The 20,982-nt window shown below is 44.5% G+C and overlaps 1 protein-coding gene across 2 annotated transcripts; it reads left to right on the forward strand.

Moving 5' to 3' along the window:
- The first annotated feature begins 1,070 nt into the window (after positions 1-1,070).
- LOC125011991 (rapamycin-insensitive companion of mTOR-like) lies at positions 1,071-20,574 on the forward strand. Of its 2 annotated transcripts, none has more exons than XM_047591571.1 (37): positions 1,071-1,174; positions 1,300-1,347; positions 2,827-2,924; positions 5,274-5,338; positions 5,487-5,618; positions 5,802-5,865; positions 6,357-6,483; positions 6,612-6,781; positions 7,022-7,089; positions 7,510-7,577; positions 7,673-7,755; positions 8,115-8,202; positions 8,328-8,418; positions 8,522-8,588; positions 8,746-8,826; positions 8,943-9,043; positions 9,202-9,367; positions 9,516-9,617; positions 9,695-9,741; positions 9,829-9,964; positions 10,053-10,252; positions 10,351-10,477; positions 10,777-10,941; positions 11,078-11,154; positions 11,267-11,345; positions 11,465-11,574; positions 11,654-11,741; positions 11,825-11,917; positions 12,022-12,128; positions 12,228-12,457; positions 12,609-13,707; positions 15,658-15,965; positions 16,061-16,267; positions 16,346-16,498; positions 17,718-17,841; positions 18,566-18,704; positions 18,807-20,574. In XM_047591571.1, exons 1-37 carry the CDS (start codon positions 1,126-1,128, stop codon positions 18,885-18,887), a joined length of 5,238 nt encoding a protein of 1,745 aa, XP_047447527.1. In that variant the 5' UTR covers positions 1,071-1,125; the 3' UTR covers positions 18,888-20,574. The 2 variants fall into 2 exon arrangements, with proteins under 2 accessions (XP_047447527.1, XP_047447528.1); XM_047591572.1 differs by having other exon boundaries at positions 15,706-15,965.
- Positions 20,575-20,982: the final 408 nt, after the last annotated feature.

The raw sequence follows: 20,982 nt of genomic DNA on the forward strand, positions 1-20,982 counted from the left end.
CGTCAGCCATAATTGAGACCGTCTTTCAACTCCATCTTTAAAAGTAAAAATCTCATCAACTACAATGATCCACATACTAATCAAACCTCTGACAGAACTTTGACAAGTAGTCTTTATTGGTATTGTTATATAACAGTAGGCCTGACAGTAATAAAACCAAATGAATGACTACAAAGATTGATCAAGTTAAAATCAAAAGTCAGAATGATGCGGAACCGTTAGAATAGTGATATATAATTCTCTTTCATTTTTTTCTCTTTCTCTTTCCTATGTATTTTTCTTATTATTTTTATTATTCATTTATTTTTACATCTGTATTGTATTGTACTGTCTGATTTTTGTATCTTTTAGAAGCTTGTGGTTTTTAATAGTTTACTTTTATGTGCAACGAAGCTACTGTGACCAAGTAAATTCCCTCATGGATCATTAAAGTCTGTCTAAGTCTAAGCCTAAGTTATATTAATAAAGACAAGATTCCAAATAAATCTTGCTTCTTCCTTTGTTTTGTTTAAATATTTTGTCTACTGATATGAGCTTTTGTCTTTATATATAATCTGTGTAAATAAACACTACTAAAACTAAAAATCAACCAGCAAATGAAATGACTATATTTATAATATTTGGATGCAGGATGACTGAAATCATCTAACATGTGTAGAAAGACCATGGAAATGCTTTAAAACACATTAATCTCTCACAGTGTTGACAACAGATCCAACACAGGATCGATCTTATCCTGGTTCTTAGCCTGGTCTGAAGCAGGCTAGCTGCAGAGGATAAATCACCATGGTTACTTGAACTTAGTTGCTTGTACTAAGTTATCCTGCTTTTGTGCAACCGAGTTGAGGAGAAATTCATCCAGGATAACCAATATATCCCGGCATAATCCCTTATCCTGGTTTCGTGCAATACTCTTCTGGTGTCCAGTTGGTGGGCTTCTTATTTGATGACTAAAATACAGTCGCCAGATCAGATTTATCCTTTCATCCCTCATGAGATTGCACGGATATTAGGAGGATTCAGCTGATCTCAGGTCTGTTGGTTCCAGCGGCAGCGGCAACATCCGTCGCTTGTTTTCTCGCGAGAGTCCGCGAAGTTTCCGGTGTTGTGTATGTTCCTGGAAACATGGCGGCCAGCTTCCGCGGCCGTCCTATCCGGAGTCTTCGGATGCGAGGTAAGCGTGAAAAACTCGATTCCGTGGCAGCTGTAATGGTGAGATATTGCAAAAGTAGATTTTCCCATGCACGTGATGACCTCGGAGTGGTCCCTCACCGCGTCCACGGTGTGTGTTTTTGACAGGTCGGAATGACAGCGGGGAAGAGAACGTACCGCTGGATCTGACCAGAGGTAAGTAGAGGCTTCATCACATCACCCTGAGAGCGATTATTGCTCAAAATGGATGAGGGGGATTTTTGCAAATGCTAGCCTTGTTGGGCAACAATCTATGCGGTTTTTGCACTTGTCCTGTCGTTGCTGTTGTTATTTTGTCTGTTCTCCTTTCTGTTTCGGGTAAAAACATTGCTCTCGGTATCATAATAACAGGCGGTAGCGAGCTAACTAGCTGAGTTAGCGTTAGCCAGCTACCACAGCTAACCAGCCGTGACGACGCTCTGTTGTTTTTGATCGGTGTGAGTGGGAGACATAGCCTGTTATTTAGCCAAGCAGGCGTAAGTACTGCAGTCACGCATTGGTCATCGCCGGCTGCGTGATACATCGTGTCCCAGGGCTGTTCGCAGCATAGACGCAGCGCAGGCTGGTCCTTCTGGTGGCACACTGCTGCACAGCCCGGCCACATCCACTCCTCCAGCAACACCGCCGCGTACCAGTTTGTTTACACGGAGCACCAGTCATCTGCCTTAGTGCTGTAGATCACATCCCTCCGGGTTTTATCGCGACCGTGCAACTGGGGACGCTTTGCACCTGAAATGCCGGTTAACTGCAGTCCCGTTGACAGGATTCATGGAAATGGTCTCCGCGTTGCTTTTGGCCATTTAATGACAAAATGTCTCCTCGAGACTTCAGTGCAGCGCTAAAACTGGAGACCAAACCACGTCTGTGTGAATACATTAAAGACCATAAAACCCAACTTCCCATTTGATGTCTGTGCGCGAGGGTTTTGTAGCATGAATATTTCTAAGTGGGACACAAATCCACCTGCAAGACACTTCTTGTTCAGATAGAGTCCTGTCATTGAATGGGTGTCCGATCGTATTTGGAGCATTATCGTGCTATAACTTTGGCTGAAAATGCTTGCAACTGTATATTTTATGTCTTAAAGAATTTTTTCGCACTAATTTAGTGTTTGCATTTTCATTCACAGTAGTACAGTCCCTGAAGCTCTTAATACTTGTAACTAATACTGATGCTGATTATTATTTGACCAACTCACATGAAATCAGGACGATCCTCTGGAAGACTTTGTTACTCAGGAGAAAATAATCTCCAGTTCATTCCAGTTCATCCAGTGCATTCACAATTTCTCTTCCATTTATCTTTTCGCCGAAATGCAGTTTCCTTGCAGGGGCATTGATTCTTGCCAAGAGAGTACTCCTATTTATAGAAAAAAAAAAACATTTGTAAAGGACATTAAACTGTGAGTTGGAAGGAACTGAAAACAAAAACACTTCCCCGCCATGGTCTTTTTTTTTCTTTTTCTTTTTCTTTTACAGTCAATGGCTTGTTTTGACTGTACACACTAAATTAGTGCGACCAGCTAAACCAACTTCCTTCCTGCAACATATCAATTATGGTTCATCAGCTCATATTATGGCAATAAGGTTTAATGCTCTCCTTAGTTACATTGTTCTTCTTGGCATTTTCCTGCAGAACCGTCAGAAAACTTCAAAGAAATCCTTCAAAATGTGGCCAAACCGCATGGAGTCAGTAACATGCGAAAACTGGGCCACCTGAACAACTTCATAAAGGTAAACCTTTAAGTTATAATAATTTCACCCCCCCGTTTAATTTGTTATTTAAGGCAGCGTTTTATACTCTATTTAAATTTTGTGAAAGCCTAACATGCAGCTTTTCAAGATGGATGACTCAGGTTGTCTATCTGAAAATGTTGACATGTCACCACTGACCTCTCCTCGATCCTGTCCTCCTGGGTGTTGCTGCCAGCAGGCCTAGATGTTCCTGTCACTGTGATGCTAATAGTTAATGTAAGAGGAGCTCTAGGGACGGGAAAGCACTCCAATCTAATGTGCATCAAGCGCTGCACTCTGACTTTGAAACTTAGGATTAATAATGTCCAGTTAATGTTCCTGTGAAACTGACACACTGTTAATTCTGGAATAGAATAGAATAGAATAGAATAGAATAGAATAGAATAGAATAGAATAGAATGCCCTATGTTGTCATAATATACCATACAATGAGATTGGAAAGCTTCTCCTTTTCTGTGCAAAAGAATACAAGTATATGCAAAATAGTGCTAAAAAAGGTATCATTTCCAAAGATTTACAAGCTAAAGTTAAAATACTTAAACTAAAAAGATATTGAAAATATTCAAAAATCTACTTTTTTTCCCTTTCACTATAATGTCAATGGCAAGTCTGAAGATTTCCCAATACATGCTGTTTATGACATATTTGCATCAGTCTTGTTCAGCTAAACTTAATCGTCCTGGACGCCTGTGTCTGTCCTATTTATTAGCAGACGATGGTTGTGATGGGCAGATTAATTGAGTGAAAAATGAAAAGAAAAAAATGGAGGTGTTCGTGATCTGGTTGTGAATGTTTGCATACAATGAATGTTGAATGTGAACAGTGTTTCTTTGATTTTTGTGTCACTCCCGGGTACGTTTCTGCCTTCTACCCAACTGGAATAGTCTTGATTTGTCATCCTTTTTTGATAGGCATTAACAGCATTACTTAATGACTGAAAGATGCGCATGATTAGAAAACGAGAAGTTCCATGCACACATTGTTTCTGCTGCCCACTGTCACGGCACAGAGAAATGTTGAAGCCGTTCACACAACTGTCCGATTCATTAACCCTGAGCACTGGTTTCTGCAGAGCGACACACTACCTCAAACCACTTCTGACTGACTGACCGACTGTTGTGGACAGATTCTGGACAATTGTTGGTGGCTGCGTAGCCAGTGAGTGTTGGCATTGTGTCAGGCTGAAGGCTAAGTGTGAGTCTGTGAGTGTGTCTGTAATCCGCACACCTAACTCTCTTGTTTACAACTGACTGCAGGGTAGTAGCTATGACGTGGGTGTGTGTGTGTGTGTGTGTGTGTGTGTGTGTGAGTGTGGTTGTCTGTTGGATCGCCGTGACTCTCATTCCTTATAAGGGTTCCAGGACGGTGAGGGTGACCTAATCCCTCCGGAGAGCGTTACATGCCCCCTTCCCCATGTACTCTCTCCCTCCTCGGGCCTGCTTGGGATCTGACATCATAACTGGTTTAAAACAACCCCCCTTCTTGCCCTGCTGCTCATCACTCACCCCATCCTGCTTTGCTGTGTCGTAAGCTCAGCTCTGAGACACACTTTCAACAACACTAACACGTTTAATTTATTTTCAGTATCAGGATCTGCAGAGGTAGATCGCAAGGGGTATTGTAACGGAGTATCGTCCGCTATGTTGCTTCTGTGTATCTATAAGAGAGGTAACAGCTACAAAGTGGCAGCATCCTTTCCCCAAGAGCCCTTTTATATACAATATGCTTTTGACTGCGTTGCCGTTAGCTTGGGCCTCCCAGCTGACACCAACTGCCTGTGTGTGGGCCCCTGTTAATGAAGGTGGCTAAATGTGGACATTCACGCTGGAAACGGGGCCATGCTGCCAGGCATGTAGAGAACACAGGAGCATAGCAATAGCCGGACTATGGGCAGATGAATACGACAGAATTGGTGAAGCTATTGAATGCTTTGTGTTGTCATCCTCACGTTCACACAAACACATGCACGGGCAAACAACAAGTGGTGGGGGTGACACAAGCTAACCCTCTTCACCTAACACCTAGTGAATGTGTTGCCACTTTCACTTTCATTCTTACAGCCTCCAGTTACCACCAGTGAAAGCACAACATTATTCATTCTCCTTCTAACAGCTAACCGATGACAAACCCTCCCGCTTGGCTTTTACAGCCACCTGCTGGAAAATGTTGTGCTTCATCAGATGAAAGATGGTGCCATTTTGAAGTTGCTCCACTCACTTATGATGCTGTCACAATACCAGCTAGGTTTATTATTATTGTCCTCCACCAAAGCCGTGCTAATAACAGTCGTTCAGATCATTTACCGTCTGTTCTATTTCTGTGTTACAGCTGCTATGCAGCATTGGCCACCATGAAGAAAACTTTGGGTTTACATATGAAGAAATCATAATTTGGTAAGTGAATACATGACATCAGTTAAGATGTTGAGCATTTGTAATGTTGATTTTGATGCTGAAAGTTCATGAAATAATGAAAGAAACAAGTCTCTTGTCATCCAGTTTCAATCTTAGACATGTGAGTGTTTGATTTTTAACCCCCCAGTCTGCGACTAGCTCTATTAAATGAGGCTAAGGAAGTGCGTGCTGCGGGGTTGCGGGCGCTCCGCTACCTCATCAGAGACACCACTGTGCTGCAGAAGGTCCTCAGACTACAGGTGGATTATTTGATAGCCAGGTAAGATCCTGCTTTAACCAGCACAGTAAAGATGGACTCGTGCTGACGTCACTTAATTTGTTATGAAATGTGCAAAACCATTCGATGTGTCGTACAAAATGTTCTCAAGATTGTTTTTCTTGTACTTGCTGGCTGTGGTACAAAGAGAATGATATGATTAATGATGCCTGTGGGTCCTTTCAGATGCATTGACATCCAGCAGAGCAATGAGGGCGAGAGGACTCAGGCCCTGCGACTGGTCCGAAAGGTAAAAGACAAAAAAAAACAATCTTCAATTTCTATATTACTTTTAACCGTTTGCCCACACTGATCAGCCTTGTGACAACACAGTGCAGCCCAAAAGATCCTGGGGTTAGCAGCAGTGTCAGTGTGGATGGTTTGCACAAGTCTGCAGGCGAGGGTATTTATAGCTCTTTCTGTAGTTTACTGTAAACCTTCCTCACACACACACACACACACACACACACACACAGACACACACATATTTAAGCGGTGGTTTCATGACATCGGCTGTACAGGCGGTAACATAACCCTCAGGTTCACATCGCGACACGTGACCTGGCCTATTTTAAATAAATAAAATCTTTTCATTTGAAATATTCTGGCATTTTGTGTTTTTGAAAGAGTCCTCGAAGAAGTGGTCACACAAACATTGCTGTTGTTTTTGTTTTTTTTGCATCTGTTTGTCCAGGCTCGTGCGGTGACTCATGTTTCTCTCCTCTCTCTCTCCCTCTGTAGATTATCACTGTCAATGCCATGCTGTTCCCCACCTCCATTGCAAACTCTCTGATTGCCGTGGGGACCGATGGGCTGCAGGAAAGAGACCGCATGGTCCGCGCTGCCATCGCCATCGTGTGTGAGCTAGGTGAGTGCCCGTCCTCGGACGCACGCTGCTGCTTTGTGTGCAGCCGTGCTGCGGTTGTGAGCGGACAGACAATCCCCATCATGTCACAAAATAAATGTTAATGACCGAGAAACGTGTCGCACCGATAGCCTTGAAGAACCCGGAGGTAGTGGCCAAACGCGGAGGCCTCAGCACCATCCTCAAGAACGTAATAGACTGTCAACTGAGTCGCATCAACGAAGCACTGATCACCACTGTCCTCCATCTACTCAACCACCCGCGCACTCGTCAGTATGTGCGTATTGACGTGGAGCTGGAGGTACGTACATAGACATGAGTTCACAGGATTAGCGCTTCCCATGGGGCTTTCAGTCATCAGTCACAGCATTCCTCTCAAGCCCTCATTGTCTGTAACCAGACACCTGGGACGGAAGCAACTCATCGCTACAGTCTTAATATCTCTAGCAGGTTAATAATGTTAAACGAGCCGCTTCAAAGCTGTGAAGTCCCTCGTGTTGTGCACGTATCGATCTTTTGTGCTTTGTGTCCCGTCCTCCAGCAAATCCTGGCGCCTTTCACAGATTTTCACTATCGCCACAACGCAGACACGACTGAAGGGCAACTCAAGTGAGTGTGTGTGTGTGGAAACAAAAAGATTGAGTGTCTTGACATTTCCCTCTGTTTACTGTTTGCTGTGTTCCAATATTGGTAACGGCACGCATTGAGAAAGTTGAGGGTTAGTGTGGTGTTGTTGTTACATGACTCTTGTTAGCACGCCTGCTTGACTCCGGAGTGAATTGCCAGAGGATGTGAAGCACACAATAATGCTTTAAGCCAGATTTGCTTTTGTTTGTTATGGATTCTCCTTGACATCCTCTGATGTTTTGCTTGTGTTTTATAGTCTGATCATTATATAAAAAAAAAAAAGGGGGGAAAAAAAAAGAAGCTCTATAATGCTTTGTGGAAAGCCCCGCACAGAGGACTTAATGATGTTGTGCAGATGGAACACGTCGTCCTGTTTTTAATGTGTGTGTTGTCTTGTTGCAGGGAAGACAGAGAGTCCCGTTTTTTGTCGAGCAGAATGGCCATAGTGGCTGCCTTCCGCTCCTGGTCTGGTAAGGCCACTGATGTTGTCGTGTTTCTACCTATTTTAGCAAGATTTCCCGTTTCCGTGAGTTAAATCTCTTAAATATGTGTCTTTTTCACTCAGGAATCATCAACCTATGCAAGGCTGGCAATTCTGGAATCCAGTCTCTAATTGGCTTACTGTGCATACCAAATATGGAAGTGAGGGTGAGTATTGATTGATATGCATACCTAATATTTCAAAACAAGTCTGGAGTAGGACTTAAAAATAATCCACTGATTGGCTGATCTCTTGCCTGTGAGCTTTTTGCTCCGGCAGTGTTTATTTTGAAGCTGTAGTTACTCAGAGCACTTCAAAATAAAGTTCATCAAAGCACACAGTGAGATATATTTGTCACAGATGGTCTCAGATCAGTAGATCAAGTGCAGACATTCTGGTCGTCTTTCCAGCAAAACTAAATCTCTCGGGATTCATTGTGTTGCATAGCAGAAGGAGTACAAAAGTGAAAGTGCTCCTTCTAGTTTGTCTCGAGCCATATCAAAGGTTTGTATTTCTGACCCTGCAGAAAGGCTTGCTGGAGGTGTTGTATGAGATTTTCAGGCTCCCTGTGCCAATTATAACTCAAGACTTCACGGAAGCCCTTCTAAGTGTTGGTAAGGAGAACAGCTTTTATATCTATAGAATTAAAATTAAAACTATTGGGTTAAAAAGCCCAAATAAGCCCAATATTTTACACACGGACACAGTGTAAGATGATCTTCTCCCTGGTCTTTGTCAGACCCTGCCAGGTTCCAGGACACTTGGAGACTGTCCGATGGGTTTGTTGCTGCTGAGGCCAAAGTCGTCCTACCCCACCGGGCCCGCTCTAGGTGAGAGGTGATAGGAATGGAGTAGGTCGACACAGTTGCCGGCACCTCAGTGTTCTCTGTACGTGAGCCATGATATCGTATTTACCTTTGTTTGCGTCATTAGGCCCGACCTGATGGACAACTACCTGGCATTCGTTCTTTCTGCCTTCATCACCAGTGGGCTGTTAGAGGTGAGCGGATACAGTGTCTGGTTTAAATTGTAACTAAATTAGTATGAAAAGCAGTCACACGATAAAAGGCTACAATGATATTTCACCACCTTTATGCGCAGCAGGTTTAAGATGTTCAAGCCATATCCTCTCCTCTGCCCTTATTTTTCATACTCAGGGTATTGTTGAAGTTGTGACTAGTAGCGACGACCAGCTCGCGGTCAGAGCCACCATCCTCTTGGGAGAACTTCTACACATGGTAATATAAAATTCCTGCGAAGTTAACATGGACTAAGACTTTTGTATAGTTTTAAAAGGTGCTTCTATATTTTTATAATGATTTCTTTAATTTGATTTTTCTCCTCTGTTGTTTAGGCAAACACCATCCTTCCTCATTCCCACAGCCACCACCTGCACTGCCTCCCCACCCTCATCAACATGGCAGCCTCCTTTGACATCCCCCAAGAGAAACGACTGTGAGCATCTTCAAAGCACACACACACACAAATTCAGCATCATAATCTGACTGATAGAATATATATTCTATCAGTGCTCATTTAACCGTGAGCGCAGTTCACTTGAACCTGTGTTACAGTTTAAAACATCCCCGCCCTTATTGTTGTGTGTGTTCCAGTCGGGCCAGTGCCGCCGTCAACAATCTGAAACGTTTCCATGAGAAGAAGAAGAAAGGTTTGATACCTCACAGTCTTTACCTGGACCACATCATTCGCAAGTCTGTGTCGACACACAGCCGCAGAGACTCACACACTCGCGTCCACAGGGACATCTATGTCATAAAGGTAAATGTCAACATGCTTTTCAGGTGCTACGTTTTAAGATTTGCTACATCTTTGCTTCAGTATTTAAGGTAGTTTAAATTGTGTTTTCTGACTCCTGCTTTTTTATATACATGTAACATTGTCTAATAAATGTTCGCTGCCTGTTCAGGACACAGAAGAAGCACTGATGATGAACCTGAGAGACAGTCACATTCTCAACCACAAGCAGAACCTGGAGTGGAACTGGCTGCTTATCGCCACCATCCTTAAGGTCAGCCTGTTCTCATGTTGCGCCGCAGAATCAGCTCTTTATGTTTTCCCGTCTAAAAATGTCGTTTTCTCTCCCAGTGGCCAAATGTAAACCTCAGGAACAACAAAGATGAACAGATGCACAAGTATGACGCTTCATATAAACGTCTGAATCAGCAGTTCTTACTCGCTTTTCCCCACACGTTGTGCTAAATGATTATTGGTTTCCACAGGTTTGTCCGAAGGCTGCTGTACTTTTATAAGCCCAGTAGTAAATTGTACGCTGGCCTGGCGTTGGATCACCTAAAGGCCAGACAACTCACCGTGGTTGGTTGTCAGTTTGTCGAGTTTCTCATGGAATCAGATGAGGTGAGAGACGTTTACACAAACACTCACATGCCTTGTTCATCATTTTCTAACCTGCTTCTTCTGCCCTCTCTCCCCTGCCTGTCATCAGGATGGCCAGGGTTACCTAGAGGACCTGGTGAGGGACATGGTGTCGTGGCTGTCCTCATCCTCGGGGCTGAAGCCTGAGCGATGTCTCCAGAGCAACGGCCTGCTCACGACACTCAGCCAGCACTACTTCCTCTTCCTGGGGACACTCTCTGCTCACCCACAAGGAGTCAAACTGCTAGAGAAATGTGGCCTGTTTCAGTGGTGAGTGAAAAGAGCCTGACTGCTTCTCTGAGCTTTCCCTGAGTCGAGTCCTGCCGACAGCCCGCCGTGACATGGGTGCTTGTTTTCTGTACTTGCAGCCTGCTGAACCTGTGCTCTGTAAAGAACCAGGATGCTGTGCTGAAACTTGCTGTATCCACACTGGACTACAGCAGAGACGGTCTGGCCAGAGTGATCCTCTCCAAGATCCTCACTGCTGCTACTGATGTAAGACTTCCACATTAATACGAGATAGCAAGACGTACAACATACTTAATAGAGTTGTAATGAGATAGTGTTGTCTTGTATACAGTTTAACAAGTTATCTAGAACACTATGACAGCTTCTTAGTAACAAAAGAGCGTTACTACTTAAAGATCTCTTATGGTCTGGACAGGATCTGGGTGAACTCATCCTCCTTTACTGCCCAGAAATGCTTCTAAAAACATCTGCATTTTCTCCTGGGCAACTGCTGTAATATCCCCGCGCCCCTCCTTATCGAACAATGCCTCTTCTTGTCTGAGCAGACGTGCAGGCTGTATGCTACCAAGCACCTCCGGGTGCTGCTGCGTGCGGGCGTGGAGTTCTTCAGTAGCTGGGGCATGGAGCTGCTGGTCACGCAGCTTCACGACCACAGCAAGGCGGTTTCTATGGAGGCCCTGGACATACTGGACGAGGCCTGTGAAGACAAGGTGATGGAAAGAAAACAAATCCAGATTATCACACAGCAGTGATCGTTTTCTTATAGCAGTAAAAAAGTTAAACATTTTACTTTTGGATATAAAAAAAGTCTCAGTCTGATTGTGTACTCATTGTTCCCCTTCACAGGCTAACCTCCATGCTCTAATCCAGTTGAAACCAGCTGTGTCCCACCTGGGGGACAAGGGCCTCCTGTTGCTCCTCAGGTGGGTGTTAACCTGAAATGGCAAGAGTACATGTAGAGTACAGATTATATGTACTTTTATCATTATAGAACTCCCTTAATGTACCACATATCCTTCCCCCCCTGCTCTTTAGGTTCCTGTCCATTCCTAAAGGTTTCTCCTACCTCAATGAGAGGGGCTACGTCAGCAAACAGCTCGATAAATGGCAGAAGGTATTATCAAGAAATCAGATAAAGTCCACTCAGTGATGTTTTATTTACCAAATTTGGCTATTGTATTTATATTATAAAAAGGCCGCCCACTAAGATAAAACTGCATTCCTTCTTGGCAGGAGTACAACCTTAAGTATGTCGACCTGATAGAGGAGCAGCTCAATGAAGCACTAACAACTTACCGCAAACCTGTAGATGGAGACAACTACGTTAGACGCAGCAACCAAAGGTGAGGAGGCGGAGTTCGTCTTCACTTGATGAGCCACGGGAGTGAAATGTGTGCCTAATTTATTCGGTTGTACCTCCAGGTTACAAAGACCAAATGTCTATCTCCCTGTGCACTTGTACGGTCAGCTGGTCCATGATAAAACAGGCTGTCATCTGTTGGAGGCTCAGGTCAGTGATTCATTCAAGAAGCCCAAGTGGGCAGTGGGTTGTTTAGAGTTACCAGGCCTCCTCATGTCTATGTTTGTTTTCAGAGTGTGGTGCCTGACCTCAGCTACACAGTTCGCTCCCCGATGCTGGACACCTGGGAGGGCATTAAACAGCTGAAGGCTGCTCTCTGGGCACTGGTCCGTAATATTTACTCTCACTTCATGTCACCTCAATTAAAAGTCATCACGGTTCTTCTAAAGATATGGCTCTGATGGTGTATGTTTCTTGTTTTAAATTTCAGGGCAACATTGGCTCTTCCAACTGGGGTCTGAATCTCCTGCAGGAGGAAAATGTCATTCCTGACATCCTCGCTTTGGCTCAGCACTGTGAAGTGCTGTCGGTGCGAGGGTGAGATGCTCATTTTTTTTTTTTTTTTTTTTTTTAATCTCTCACTACCGCATCTCTCTACCAAAACTCACTTTTGTATTTTTCCTATCTCGTCCACAGGACGTGTGTGTACGTGCTGGGTGTGATCTCCAAGACCAGGCAGGGCTGTGAGGTGCTGAAGCAGTATGGTTGGGATGCCGTCAGACACAGTCGCAGGACGCTGTGGCCTGTCACTCCGGAGGAGGTCGACGCACAACTGACTTCTGAACTCTCTTCAGTACCAAGCACACTCAGTCTGAACTCTGAATCCACCAGCTCCCGCCATAACAGTGAGAGCGAGTCTCAACCAAGTACGTAGGACGTCCTTTATCTGTAACATTTGCAGTTAGAAAAACCCTTCAAATTGTATTTATGTTCATAATTGCTATCATTACTAAAACCAGCTGTAGTAGTCAGGTGTGTTAGACGTATTGTATTCTTAATTCCCTCTTGTTCTCTTAGATATGTACATCCTGGATGATGACAAGTGTGATGTTCTGGACCAGTCAGACGAGTCCTCTTTCTATCTACACTCCAAACCTGTTAAAGACCGCAGCCCCTTCACAATCCTGGCCTCCACTCGCTTCGTTCGCAACCGCTTTCTCAACTCCCTGTCCCTCCCCAGCAAGAAGCTGCGCTCCACTAGCGACCCCAAGACCCCGTCGGGCTCTCGCACCCCCACCGAGCTCAAGACGGGGAACATGAGGCGGAACCGGACGGTGACGGAGCCCTCGGTGTACAGCCCGAACCAGGGGGACGTTTTCACCACTGTGTTTAATGGCAGAGGAATGCCAAAGAGTCCAACGGTCAGCCTGGAGGCGTCCTTGGTCGGGACCAGGGGGGGCTCGGAGGAGCATCTTGTCGATGGCAGGCTGCCCAGGGGAGGAGGTTCAGGCCTCGGACTCAGTGGCCTTGGAGGGCATGGGGCTGTGGAGCACCACAACAGAGAGAGAGAGCAGAGCAGCCGAGAGCGCCTAGCAGGAGGAGATGGCGGCTCCTCTTCTAGCGGGGGCAATGTGGGTGGGGGTGGTGGAGGGACTCAGTTTAAAAGCCGCAGTCAGAGCTTTAACACGGACACCACCACCAGTGGTATCAGCTCCATGAGCTCCAGTCCCTCCCGGGAGACTGTTGGGAACCCGGAGCATCCGGAGCCTGAACCAGACTCTTCCGACTGTGTGAGCCTCAACACAGTCGTGTCTGCCAAGACTGTCAAAACCCTCTCTTCCCTTACCCCCCAGGCCCAGACTAACCACATGTCCACGTCCAAGTCCTCTACTGTCTCTCTGGTACCACCGGGCTCTTCGCACACTCTGCCCCGCCGAGCTCAGTCCCTCAAGTCTCCCTCCGTGGCCACCATCAAAAGCCTGGCCGATTGTAGCTTCATGTACACCAGCCCCAGAGACGCGCTGGGCTATGCTACACTGAAGAGGCTGCAGCAGCAGAGGATACACCCGTCTTTGTCCCACAGTGAAGCGTTGGCTTCGCCTGCCAAAGATGTGCTGTTCACGGACACCATCACCATGAAGACCGGCAGCCTGGACTCGAGATTAACTCCTCGCAGGTAAGTCGGCCATCACTACAAGGGCAGTGTGACGGAGAGAACGATTGCAACGGTTTTTTCTTTGTCTTCATGGATGTGTTTTTTTTCCCAGATGTTGTGGTTGTTGTTCCATAAAAGGAAAGAGGCCTTCATTTGTGCTACTGCAGCATGTACCTGGGCTGTTCTTAGCGTATATCTACCTTGACACTGACAGGTGTGAGTGTGTTTTCTGTGCTTGTGTCTGTCAGGATATCAGTCAGGAGGGGCACATGTCCAGAGCCCAGTATCGTAAATCCATATCGCAGACTGTCTACGATCGTTCCGCGGTGGGTGGGCGTACCCGGTGTCCTCCTGAGTAGAGATGTAGCTCCTAGCACCAATCCAGACAAATATGTTGTTGCTTCTCTTACTAGAGTAGTAACATCCCCGTACCTACAGTTGGTTGGCTGTTGCTTCGACCTGTATCAAGCACCCGTTCTCTAGTTGTTCCCTGTATCCCCTCCTTAAGATACAGTTATGACCATATGTATTTGAGCAGTGACACAATCTTCATAATTTGAGACCATATCAGATTTGAAATTAAGAAACTAAGATGCAGTTGAAAGCAGACTTTCGGGTTTAATTCAAGGGTTTGAACAAAAATATCGTATGAAATGTTTAGGAATTATCTTTACACAAAGGGGCTCAGAAGTAACTGGACAAATGAATATTATCATGGACAAAATGTTCATTTTCAATACTTGATTGAGAATCCATCGCTGGCAATGCCATCTGCCTGAAGTCTCGACCCCATGGACATCACCAAACGCTGGGGTTCCTCCTTTGTGATGCTTTGCCAGGTCTTTACTACAGCTGTCTCTAAGTTAAATTCATCCTTGATCGGGCTGAGATCTGGTGAATGACCCAGACATTGCAGAATGTTCCTTTTTTTAACTTAAAACTCCTGAGTTGCTTCTGCTGTGTGTTTTGGGTCATTGCCCATCTATACTGTGAAGCGCCGTCCTTTGGTGCATTTGGCTGAATCTGAGCAGAAAGTATATCCGTATATTTAGCATTTATTTGGCTATATGTCTTCTGTCACATCATTAATGAACAGCAGTGACCAGTGCTATTGGAAGCCATGCATGCTCATGCCATAACACCGTGTCCACCATGTTTTACAGAAGATGTGGTGTCCTTTGGATCATCATCTGTTCCAAGCCTTCTGCATACTTTCCTCTTCCCATCATTCTGGTGCAGGTTGATCTTAGTTTCATTTGTCCAAGTAATGCTGTCCTAGAACTAGGCTGGTGTCTGCAGAAGTTTTTTGACAAATCCGATCTGGCCTTTCTATTGTTGAGGCTTCTCTGTGTTGTGGTCTGTTGTTGTACTTTCATTGAGATCTCCTTTGACCTCATGTTGTGGGTTCACCGCAACTGATTCCAGATGCAAATGTCCTGGAATCAACTCCAGACCTTTTACCTGCTTAAATAACAAAGGATTAACGAGGGACTATCTCACGCCGCCCATGTAATAGCTGAGTCAATTGTCCAATTACTTTTGGTCCCTTTGAAAAAGAGGTGGCTGCATGTTTTCCTAAACCCTTCCTCCAGTTTGGATGTGAACACCCTTACTGCTGAGAGTCTGCACTTTAAGCCCATATTGAGTAAACTCAAACTGTGTCTTAAACGTGTTTTGGTAAACAGCTAAAATAACAAATCTTGTGTCATTGTTCAAATATATATAAATGTAACTGTATAAACATCATAGGGGTAGAACCAGGTGCCGTGTGGTAGATCTTGCGACTGTTTTTTTTTTTTTTTTTTTTTTTTGTGGTATTAAAAGGATTTTAATGACTGAATAGCTTGTTGCCGCTGCCCTGATAGCTTGCTACAGTACACCAGGCTTTAGAGTCCATTAATGAGTCTTCGTCTCTGTGCTTTTATCAAACCCCTTTTTTCACTTACTCTCCGTGTTCCTTTTCTTTCCCAGTCTCTCCCCCCGTATCCTCTCACACGCCTCTCCTCTCGCCCTCCCTAGGTTTCTGAAAGCTCTGAGCTTTGCCTCTCTGGATAAAGAGGAACTGCTCAGTCCCATCAACCAAAGCACCATGCACCGCTGCTCTTCAGTGCGCTCCATGGTCTCTAGTGCCACCTTCGGGTGCAACGATGACTACGTCGGTTTAGCGCTACCAATGGACATCAACGACATGTTCCACATCAGAGACTCGGCGTACTTTCAGCAGAGGATCAGTCCGCCTTCAGAAGAGCGGAAACGCTTCCTTTTTGGCGACGGCGACGGTAAACGCGACTTTAAGCTGGTGAAATCGCACGAAATGTGAGAAGAAGCAGATTCTGAAGTAGATCCTCGTTTGTGCTTTCCTCTGTATCTGCAGGTGACCGCCCTGCCATTCCAGTGCTGAAGCAGCAGTTTAGTATCTCGGAGCTGATAGTGTGCCGAGGCGACACCCAGAACCATGTGGTGGGTTCAGAGGAGACAGGCCTGCAGGAACACACCGAAGAAAACTGCCTCTACTGCGTAGGAGCCATTGTTCTCGGATACCCCACACAGCCGCAGATCAACAGCACGCACCCTCGGACCGGTGAGCTGGCACACACACAGTGGGTTGTTACTTTGAACTGCGAGCGGGATACAAGAAATTCTCTTCTTTGTCTGACAGATTACGTCGACTTCCCGTCATGGGGAGGTCAGAGCGGCCATCGTCTGGAGGTGATGCCACAGTCCAAGTTCTCTGGGGTGTCAGGCTGCAGTGATGCTGCTGTGTCACAAGGCTCAATCTGTAGCACGCCCACACCTGGTGACATTGTCATTGGTAAGGCCACAAATAACTTCACAGTTTTGTTCTCATATCAGAATTTTTTTTTTATAGTATCCTTGTCCGTATTTATTTGTCCACCATGAGCAGCAATAAGTTTGTAAATGGTCTTGCTCTTATATAGCGCTTTTCTACCTACTCAAAGGTACTCAAAGCGCTTTTACAGTCAGAGACACATCCACCCATTCGCTCACACAAGCCCGCACACATTCACACATCAGTGTCAGTTGCACTGGGAGCAACTGGGGGTTCAATGTCTTGCTCAAGGACACTTTGGCATATGGGACACTCAAACCGCTAACCCGTCGGTTCAAGGACAACCCGCTCGACCTACTGAGCCATAGCCGCCTTAAACAACTGTGCACTAAACAAATCTCATCATAGTCCAAGGGTATTTAGATGGTGGTAATATTTATGCATTTATTGATAATAGATATTAGATTATATAAATATACACTGCCGGTCAAAAGTCCAATATTTCTTTTCTTTTTTTTATTGAAATGTATGCAGTTTAATGTCTCATTTTACTCTGAAATGAAAGCATAGGTGTGTTTAAAATGCTTGTCCATGAAAAAATGACAAAAATCAGCACGATAGTAGAAAGTATGTGGTTTAAACATAATATTTTTAGCAGGACATGCAGCACCCCCTCCCTCCCCCTTGCATTGCAGTGGTATGATCCACCTCTCTCATTTACCCCCACCTGCCCTATGAAGCGTGCGCACACACGTTAGCTTTGGTTGAGCTTTAACTTACCAAACAAAGATCTATTTACTTTATCACTCAGCACCAACATATTGCATTCATTAGCAACAGCTCTAACGTTTACTGTTGTTATTGTTCAGTGCATGTTGTCAGTCAACCACTGACTACAGTTTATACTGGAGTTGTTGTGCTGTTGTTAAGCATTTGGTAGATATATGTGTTAATGTTGAAGCCCAGGTTTAAGACTAATGCTGCCTGTAAGCTAAACATACTGAGAAGGACCACAGGCCAAAGCAGGCATAGACCAAATAAATAACTGAAGTTAAAACAAACAACAATATTTCCATCTTGTTTTTATCCTGAGGTAGTTCTGGTAAAGCTTGGGCTAAAGTTTTGGGTCATTTTCTTGCTGTAGGATGAAGCCCTGACCAGAGGATACTGCGTGCTGATCTAAATCTCTTGACCAGTAGTGTGTATGTATATATATTTATGTGTTATTTGTGTCCTTTAGGTGGCAAGGCGATATCAGAAGATGGCCCCGCCTCTCGAGTCTTGCTGAGGAAGGAGGTGCTCCGTCTCATCATCAACCTCAGCTCCTCTGTAGGAACCAAAGGACACGAAACAGGACTACTGACGTAAAGCTCTCTTTTCTCTTTATACATTCTGCACCCCCCTCCCCCTCATCCTCACACTCCTCGCCCTGTAGCACTAGATTCTTTAAGTGGCGCATGTCATTGACTTCAATTTCCTGGTAATTAAAATAAATACCTGGGGAGACTTGCCTGGCTGCACTCCTCGCTGTTGGAGCTCTCATGGCTGCTTGGTCTTCAACTCTTTATCCCCTAGACTCTAACATAGGGCAGTCATTAATTATAATATCTATTTGGAGATTTAGGCTCCATTGCATGTTGAGGCCCACAAGCCAGGTCGTAAAATAAATCACAGCTCATCCCGTATCTGGCGTCGGGACCTCTCATGGGAGCTGTGGTGGTCAACAGTTTAGGGCAGACAGCAGCACGGAGAGTGGAAATAGGGAAGGAGAAGCGTGGCTGAGTTTTGAAAGGGGTTCCTCCAGGAGCTTTAACAGATGAAAGCCCTTTGCAGTCTTGTATGGTCTCCAGTTCTACAGACGTAGAATAAAAATAAAGAGGTAAACAAAGGAAACTGGACATGGCAGGTGATTAATCACAGCGAAACTAAATGCTCATAGTTACAAACATAAATGGACAGATGCTGCTAAGTTTGCTGCAGCAGGAATGCTGAAAGGTGTATGGTGCAGTAACAGCATGTGTGCCATTTGTTTCACTGTGGAAATATGTAGTTTTTCACTGTCTTGTCTAATTTGTGTCTTCTCTTCAGGATAAAGGAGAAGTTTCCTTATGCGTTTGATGACATTTGCCTGTACTCCGAGGTCTCTCACCTCTTATCCCATTGTATGTTTCGCTTGACCTCAAGACGCTTCATACAAGAACTCTTCCAGGACGTGCAATTTATGCCAGTAAGACAAACCACCGCCCTTCCCGTACCTTTTCAGAAACTGTGTGTTCACGATCGCAACGCATCTAACCCGCGTCTCCTTTTTTTTTTGTTTTTTGTTCAGATGTACGAGGAAGCAGAGGCGATCCTGACAAAGCTACCAAAACCCGTCGAAGAAGACGCCGACCCTCCCGCAGAATCCTGATCACCCTCCGCCCCCCGTGTTTCCCCCCCGCACAGCTGCAGTCCTGGCTCCTTAAAACCATGGAAAGAAAGCAAGACTGAGATAATATAAGTTATGGGTCTGGGAAATGGGGAAACGTTTGATATGTTTCTATTGCTCGAAACAGAGTGCCACAGCCAAGGAAAAAGGAGGAGATGGTCACCACTCAACATTTCTTCTAGCGAACACGAGCTGGAAACAAAGGACGTCAGTATCTGTAAACAAATGTAACCCGTCACGCCTAATGCTGTTTTTAGACTTTTTATTTGTTTGCGGGAGAAAGGGGGAGCCGTTTAACCAAATACTATTTTCGGATGGGTTGGCAATCTTGAGCAACACTCAATAATACATCAACATAATACTTAAGAACAAGCTGGATCGTTAAGACAAAGACTCGAGCTGTATTTAAAAGAAAAAAAAAAAAAGAAAAGAATAATAATAATAATAATGTTGATTTTATCTCTTTCCTGAGGTGGTGTTTTTTTTTCTGTAACGAGATAAGACATGTTGTCGTGTCTGCCTGGTGATTCCTCGGGACCTTGTGTTATTTTCTCCAACGAAACACTACAGAGGGATCCGTCAGTTTTTAACAAGTATCGTGAGCCTTCCCGGTTCATATCCCACCCCCCTGACGTGTGATTCTTTCTAGCCGGATTTCTTCTTTCGCTTCTCCTTCCTCACCACTTCCTACAACCTGTAGCCTCTTGTCAGCACAGACAGCCAATTACTTTTCTATTGTATCTCAGACAATCAAACATCACTAGTATTGTACTTTCTAAAGCATTATATCTACCGCCCCTTACAGAGTACATAAGGAGAATAGCATGTGATTTAGTGCTAGTTTATGCCATCCTTTACTTGCTTAGGACCTTTAATGTTTTTTCTTCAACCGTCGCATTTTTTAGTCGGCATCTGAGGACCTGGCTTAGTCTTTGGTAAGACGCTCGGTTATACAAGCTATCTGTAGACTGCTTCGTTACAGATTTACTACCAAACTCTGCTCACAGACCTGCAGCTACCTGTCACTATGCCTTCTTACCTCCGCGCTTCACCTCCACTGCATGCCCTACAAGCATGGCAAACTTGTAACGCCACCTTAACGTGTTTCCGCTTGTAAACCCCCCCTTCCTTATTTTTTTTTTTTTTTTTTAAGAAAAAAAAAATATAGGTTGCCATTTACATGCTGCCATAACGTTTTTTGAGTATATTTACCCTTGGATCTGTTTCCACGATGCAATATCACTGTCTGTCGTTGGGTGAGATGGAGGGGATGTGATAAACTAAAGGAGTTGTGAGAGGTTTCCAGGGAAACAGGGATCTCTTGTTTCCATTGGCTTGTTCTTGCTATAATGCTGCTACACAAATGGACTCATAGAGAGATGATTCATAGATCAGCTGAGTGATGTCAGATCCGATCTATTTATTATATGTCTGTACCATAGAGTGAGCTCGACCAGAGAAGAAAAAAGTTATTTATATTTTTTCCTCAAGACTGTATTATAATTTAAAAAGATTTTTTTTTTTTTTTTTTTTTTTTTTGTTTTGCCTGAACCGTGGTTTCCCTTGTATAATGTGTACAGTATGTTTTTGAGGGCATTGATGACCTAAAGAAACATACAATCCTATCAGAGGGATGCATTGTTAATAAAACAACATTTGAAATACCCAACATTTCTTTTTATTTGTTATTTATAGCTCTTAATGTGCACATTTCCTGGGAGTCAGATTCGGTTGAAGGTGCTCATTTGGATGTGGGAACGTCACTCCCTCTTTCTTACCGTCAAATCGTGCGGTTCCTTTGTGCTCTTCACAGTGTTCAAATTAAAGGTTTTCCCATCAGTGCTTCTCCCAACGAAGAAGCTTCATGACACTTTGGGGAGCTTTCAGATGTTTGGAACATGTGGAGCAGGGGCCCCTTTTCGTGAAACTTGCCACTTGCAAGCTGCTACGTACAACACTCATCGTCTAACGCTTTAATTTTGGCACTTTAAACTCATCAAGAGAAACCTCACACTTGCATGTGAGCGCAAGTATGGAGGACTGTAGAGCTCAAAAATCGATCGTTCGAGATTATTTG

Source organism: Mugil cephalus, chromosome 8, assembly GCF_022458985.1.
Source record: "Mugil cephalus isolate CIBA_MC_2020 chromosome 8, CIBA_Mcephalus_1.1, whole genome shotgun sequence".
Classification (NCBI taxonomy): Eukaryota; Metazoa; Chordata; class Actinopteri; order Mugiliformes; family Mugilidae; genus Mugil; species Mugil cephalus.